The sequence below is a fragment of the Alligator sinensis genome, unplaced genomic scaffold, assembly GCF_000455745.1.
Source record: "Alligator sinensis unplaced genomic scaffold, ASM45574v1 scaffold264_1, whole genome shotgun sequence".
Lineage (NCBI taxonomy): Eukaryota > Metazoa > Chordata > Crocodylia > Alligatoridae > Alligator > Alligator sinensis.
Window position 1 is genome coordinate 4,834,189 of NW_005841831.1, and position 6,930 is coordinate 4,841,118.

Below are 6,930 nucleotides of genomic sequence, written 5' to 3' on the forward strand. Positions count from 1 at the left end.
ATTTTATTAAATGCATATAGAGCAAGGATATGGAGATTACCAGAACTTTATTCAGATTACAGAGCTTGTGAACTGATGTTTTTTTCTGAATTGCAAATGCAGTCATTAATGAAAATCAAGATCACACACTATACAATACCAGCTCTTTTACACTGAACGCATACTAAGACTTTTATTTGTAGATTTAAATTTGTCAAGTATTTTAAAGTACTTTAAGAGGAGGTTGGATATGCATCTAGCTGGGGTCATCTAGACCCAGCACTCTTTCCTGCCTATGCAGGGGGTCGGACTCGATGATCTATTGAGGTCCCTTCCAACCCTAACATCTATGAATCTATGAAAGTACTGGTATTTAAATTTAAAATCATAATTCTTTGTTCTTTTTGAGTTTGCTAATAATTACAGATACAATATAAAAATAGGGACTGTATAAAAGCTTTGCCTTTTAATACAAGAGACAAGAATTCTTGTGGGTGACACATCTTATTGAACTGACTGCGTGGTTGGGACCAACTGCATGGCTAGACATAGACAAGTTTCCAAGTTGCACATTACCCTTCCTTGGGCAGAGTTAAGCAGCAGACAGCAAAACGCCTGTTTAAAACTCCATATGTAAATAAAAATAGGATATAAGAGAAATTATCAGGTTGCCTTTTAATAATGTTTATTTATTTTTGACAGCCTTAGGAATTCCAGCAATTAACAAAGAACACTCTTATCACTCAGATGAATTAGTGACTGTCTACCATATCTTGCAAATAAGTATTTTTGCTTCTCTGAAATATTCTGAAAAATAACACACAATTTCTCTCTCCTACTACTGGGCATATATCTCTCCAAACTATACAGCACTAGAGTTTTAATTATTGTTTTGATGCTTTAGGAGTTCTTTGCTTTTTCTTCAGTTTCTTACAATATTACAGGCAGAAGCAGGGTAGGGTGGCATCTTAGTTGCATGCTAGAGATGAACTGATTCAGAAGCATAAGCTTTTGACAATTGCCTATGATAGGTTATGTCTTTCTGAACAAGTTAGTCTCTAAAGTGCCACCTTGCCATTTCTTCCACATGACTTCAGGCCAACCTGGCTAACTACATCTCTCTTTACAATACTTTAGGGATTTTGCAGACCACACTCTACAATATTATGAGAAAATACTATTACAATAAATCCTAGGCTTTGCATACAGTGGGAACCCTGGAGAATTTCAATGGCACAAGTTTACCACAGCTAATATTTAACATAAAACAAAGGGGGAACTACCCGTTTCACTCTTCTTTTTCAGGATCCAACTCTAGTGATTGGCTCAGGTCTGACAATGGAGGAGATGATTTTTGAAGTGGCTGATACACACTTATTTTTCAATGACTTAGAGGTATGTGGCATTTGTCTTGTAAGGAAGCTTAACACCAAAACCCTCCTGTTAAGAGCTGTGCCATATACCTCCAGTGACAAATATGTTTGAGAACCAAAACGTTTTAAAATTCTACTAAAACTTTTACCAGAACTAAAGCTGTACAGGAACAAAGAAAAATCATACAAAATGAAGCATGCTTAGCTAATCTGCTTGTGGCAGCTGGTGTTATGAGTCTAGAAAAACCGGGATAGTGAATTCCTCAAACAATTTTATTTGCTTGTATTTAGACATGCACATAAATAATAAAATTAGTATTTGAGTATTTATAGTGCTTTGCATCCATACATGAAAAAACACTTTAAAAAGGAGGTCAGTATCATCATCCCCATTTTAACCTGGAGAAACTAAAATATGGGGAGGGAAGTGACTGATTTGTGGTCTCTCACCCAGCCAGTGGCAAAGGCAAAAAAAAAAAGAATCTAGATGTCGGACTATTGTAATTCTGTATAGTATATAACAGTGGTCTTCAATCTTTTTTTATGGTGAAGATCACTTTTTGTAAGTAAAGGGCACCCTAGGATCTACGCCCCCAGCCTCCTGGACAAGCCACCCAGGCTCTGACCCCACTTACCCGGCCTGGCCCAGGCGGGAGGGGACATAGCTCAGCCCAGCCACGTACATCCTACCACTCCCAATTGTGGAGCCTCTGACGGTCTGAAATCAGCTGTCAGAGGCTCCATGATCTACCAGTTGATTGAGATCGACTGGTTGGTGACCACTGGTATATAACATAAAATATATCTTACTTAAAGAAGTGTGGAAATAAATAATAGTGAATAGAAACAAAATCTGCTCACTTCTCTCACTTTAAGTACTAATCTGCATTGTGCTGAAGTTTACAGTGCCATTTTCAAAGATGAATGTTAAACCTGCAAATGTTGGGAAAATGTAATCAAGGCATTTCTCAGAATGGTTTTTAGGTTGTTTTTTTTTTTTTTTGTCTCTAACAGGAGTGTGACCAGGTGCACATAGATGATGTTGCTTCTGCTGACAATGGACAAGACCTAAGGTGGTGGTCTACTGAGGAAGGGTGTGGAATTAATGATAGGCTTAAAGCTGCTCTGGTTGGGATGGGCTGGTGGGCAGCTTCACAGCTAAGCATTTCAGCATGACTCTGGCAGGATCCACTTCTGGGCTCTGTCGTTGTTTGGGACCTTAGAGTGGGTAAAATGGTCAATAACTTTCCTTTTGAGTGAGGAGAGCAGTTAAAGTTTTTGAGATGATGGATATCTTTTCATATTATTATAATTATTCATTAAGCTTTGTTTGTGTGTTCAATATAATACAACTTTTAGAAAAGCCAATGATCCCAGCCTCCTAAATCATGCCCTCTGAAAGCTTTGCCAGAGGCCTTGACCAGATCCCATATTAATACAAGTAGGTTGGTGAATTGGCATGGAAGATGAACAAGATCTGGTTCCATATCTTTGTTGTCATTCTCATGTTTTATCACAAAGGTACAGTCTCCTAATTCCAGCTTCATGCTTTTTCTGTATTGGACAGCATAAGAAGATTAGATGGAAATAGTCATTCTGTAAAGTAGGGGTCATCAAACTATGGGCCACGGATCAGATCTGGTCCATGAAGCGCTTGCATCTAGCCCATGGTGGCATGGAGGATTGGCAGCATGCATCTTGGTCTGGTGTGTTCTCCCTCTATGCACTGCATTGTGCTGCCGATTCGTCTGCAGCACCCCTGCCCCCTCTCCCTCTCCTATGGCACCCACCACTCACTGTGGCAACTAGATTTGGCCCTCTCCATGCTATTGGGGATGGAGATCAGCAGTGCATGATAAAGGCAATGGCAGACAGTGGAGGCAGCACCAGGTGGCCTGGGTGCCAAGGATGGGGGTAATGTGGAGGGGAGTGGGAGCCTGCCACGCTGGAAAGTTGCCAACCCTTGCTATAAAGTGATGAATGTAGCCATGCAGTTATACCCTTGTTTGGTATCTATATTGTTTAGTCCTTTGAACTTCACTGTTGACAGTCATAATGTAATGCACATTGAAAGGCATAATTTGAATTGACTTTCATTCAAAATTAACACCTGAGGAAGAAAGACTACACTATGATTGTGCAGATATCTATGAAAGCAACTTAGTGGAAAATTAAACCAAACAAGGTTAAGTTTCATTTAAAAAGCTGGAGGATTTATAATATCATGCTGAGCCTTGAATACTGTATTCAGTTCTCATTATATGTGACCTGACAGTAGAAATACTACAAGCATTTTAAAGGGGAAATAAAAAAAAACACATTGACAGATTAGTTTGACTGCGGTACAGTATCTGTGGACCTTTGGTTAACTACTTAATGAATCATATAAATACTTAGGGGAAAGAACTATTCATAGTAAGTAACACAAATTCAGCAAACCAGGAGTGTGGATGTATGACTCATAGAATCACAGAAATTTAACATTGGAAGGGACCTCAGAAGGTCATCTAGTCCACCCCCCTGCTCAAAACAGGACTATCCTCAACTAGATCATTCCAGCCAGGGCTTTGTCAAGCCAGGCCTTAAAAACCTCCAGTGATGGAGATTCCACCACCTCTCTAAGTAACCCATTCCAGTGCTTCACCACTTCCCTAGTGAGAAAGTTCTTCCTAATATCCAACCTAATCCCTCCTTGCTGCAATTTAAGACCATTGCCCGTTGTTCATTTGCATCTGAGAACAGTCTAGCTCCATCCTCTTTCAAACCACCCTTCAGGAAATTAAAGGCTGCTATTAAATCCTCTCTCAGACTTCTCTTCTGCAGACTAAATAAACCCAATTCCCTCAGACTTTCCTCAGAAGTCATGTGCCCCAGCCCCTGAACCATTTTCATTGCTCTCCACTGGACTGTCTCCAACTTGTCCACATCCCTTCTGTTGTGGGGGGTCCAAAACTGGACACAGTACTCCAGATGTGGCCTCACCAGTGCAGAATAGAGTGGAATAATTGCTTCCCTCAATCTGCTGTCAATAAGGACACACTGCTGACTCATATCTATCTTACTGTCCACTTTAACCCTCAGGTCTTTTTCTGCAGAGCTGCTGTTTAGCTAGTCCATCCCCAGGCCATGGGATTCTTCCAACCTAAGTGCAGGACTTTGCACTTGTCCTTGTTGAACCTCATGAGATTTCTTTTGACCCAATCTTCCAAATTGTCTAGGTCACTCTAAATCCTAGCCCTACCCTCCAGTGTATCTACTAAACCCCCCATCTTGGTGTCATCTGCTAACTTGCTGAGGGTACAATCCATCCCATCCTTCAGATCGTTAACAAAGATACTGAACAAAACCAGCCCCATGAGCAACCCCTGGGGCATTCCACTTGATACTGGCTGCTGGCTAAACATTGAGCCATTGATTACTACCCATTGAGCGTGACAATCCACCCAGCTTTCTATTCATCTAACAGTGCATTCATCCAACCCACACTTCCTCAGCTTGCTTGCAAGAGTTCTGTGGGAGACCGTATCAAAAGCCTTGCTAAAGTCAAGGTATTTTATGTCCACTGCTTTCCCCGCATCCACAGAGCCAATTATCTTATCATAGAAGACAATCAGGTTCGTCAGGCATGACTTGTCTTTGGTGAATCCACGGTGACTGTTCCTAATCACCTCCTTCTCCAAGTGCTTAAAAATGGATTCTTTGAGGACCTGCTGCATGACTTTTCCAGGGACTGAGGTGAGGCTGAATGGTCTGTAGCTCCCTGGATCCTCCTCCTGCCCTATTTTAAAGATGGGCACTATATTTGCCCGGGCATGCCAGTTTCCAATCATCCGGGACCTCCCCCGATTGCCACGAGTTTTCAAAGACGATGGCCAGTGGCTCTACAGTCACATCAGCCGGTTCCCTCAGCACCCTCGGATGCATTGCATCTGGCCCCACGTACACATCCAGCCTTTTTAAATGGTCCCTAACCTGTTCTTTGACCACTGAGGGCTACTCACCTTCTCCCCAAACTGTGCTGCCTGGTGCAGTAGTCTAGGAGCAGACCTTGCCTGTGAAGACCGAGGTAGAAAAAGGCATTGAGTACTTCAGCCTCTTCCTCATCATCTGTTCACTAGGTTGCCTCCCCCATTCAGTAAAGGACCCACGCTTTCTCTGATCTTCCTTATGTTGCTAACATACTTGTAGAAACCCTTCTTATTGCCCTTCATGTCCCTTGCTAGTTGTACCTCCAGTTGCACTTTGGCCTTCCTGACTTCATCCCTGCATGCCCAAGCAATACTCTTATACTACTCCCAAGTTGTCTGTCCAAGCTTCCACTTCTTGTAAGCTTCCTTTTTGTGTTTAAGCTCACAGAAGAGTTCTCTGTCAAGCCAAACTGGTCACTTGCCACATTTGCTATTCCTCCTGTACTTTGGGGTGGTTTGTTCATGAGCCATCAGTAAGTTTTCTTTACAATACAGCCAGCTCTCCTAGACTCCTTTCCCCCCCAAACCCAGAGGATCCTACCTATCAGTTCCCTGAGGGAATCAGAGTCTACTTTTTTGAAGTCCATGGTCCATACTCTGCTGCTCTCCTTTATTCTTTTTGTTGGGATCCTTAACTCAGTCATCTCATGGTCACTGCTGCCCAACTTGCCATCCACTTCTATATCCCCCACCAATTCTTTCCTGTTTGTGAGCAGTAGGTAAAGAAAAACATGGCCCCAAGCTGGTCTCTCCAACACTTGCCTCATGAAGTTGTCTCCAATACTCTCCAAAAACTTTCTGGATTGCCTGGGCACTGCTATACTGCCCTCCCAGCAGATGTCAGAGTGACTGAAGTACCCCATAAAAACCAGGGCCTGTGATCTGGAAATTTGTTAGTTGTCTGAAGAAAGTCTCATCTACCTCATTCTCCTGGTCACCACAACATCACCCTTGTTTCTCTTCCTTCTAACCTTAACGCAGAGACTCTCAACAAGCCTATCTCCAGTTTCATACTGGAGCTCTGAGCAATCATACAGCTCTTTTACATACAGCACAACTCCTCCTCCTCTTCTCCCCTGCCTGTGTTATTCCAGGCACATCATAGTGCGGTGACTGTACAAGGACTTCCAATTCTTCCTGCTACAGGCAACCCTGGCTTAATGCTGTTTCGCTTAGCTCTGTTTCGCTATAATGCTCATTTTAAATTGATACCCGATTTCACTTAGCGAGTTTTGTATAACACTCATGGTTGTCATCTTGGGTCATTAAAAACCACTGCGGTTGCCATCTTATGTCATCAAATACTTTCAGTTTCGCTTAATGCTTACTTCATTTAACGCTCGGTTTTTCAGGAACTAATTAAGAGCACTAAGCGGGGATTGCCTGTAGTTTCCCAGGCTCTGTGCATTCGTGTACAGGCACCTGAGGTAACTAGTTGATTGCCCTGATTTCTCAGAAAGTATGAGAGCACCTCCCCTGTTACCCCATCCTGCTTGCTCTTCCTCCAAGTCTCCCACTTCCCTCTTACCTCAGGGCTTTGTTCTCCATCCCCTGGTGAACCTAGTTTAAAGCCCTCCTCACTAGGTTAATGAGCCTGTCTGCAAAGACGC

The 6,930-nt window shown here is 42.6% G+C and overlaps 1 protein-coding gene across 5 annotated transcripts in view; it reads left to right on the top strand.

Moving 5' to 3' along the window:
* The window catches only part of EYA3 (EYA transcriptional coactivator and phosphatase 3), a 137,601-nt gene that overhangs the window by 111,201 nt on the left and 19,470 nt on the right, over positions 1 to 6,930 (top strand). For 3 of the 5 annotated variants that reach the window (XM_006014817.3, XM_006014819.3, XM_006014820.3), the window contains 2 exons: positions 1,285 to 1,374; positions 2,367 to 2,425. In XM_006014817.3, the coding sequence (XP_006014879.1) occupies positions 1,285 to 1,374; positions 2,367 to 2,425 (149 nt within the window). Of the gene's footprint in view, positions 1 to 1,284; positions 1,375 to 2,366; positions 2,447 to 6,930 lie in introns of all 5 variants that reach the window. The other 2 variants (XM_025211643.1, XM_025211735.1) reach the window with 1 other exon arrangement.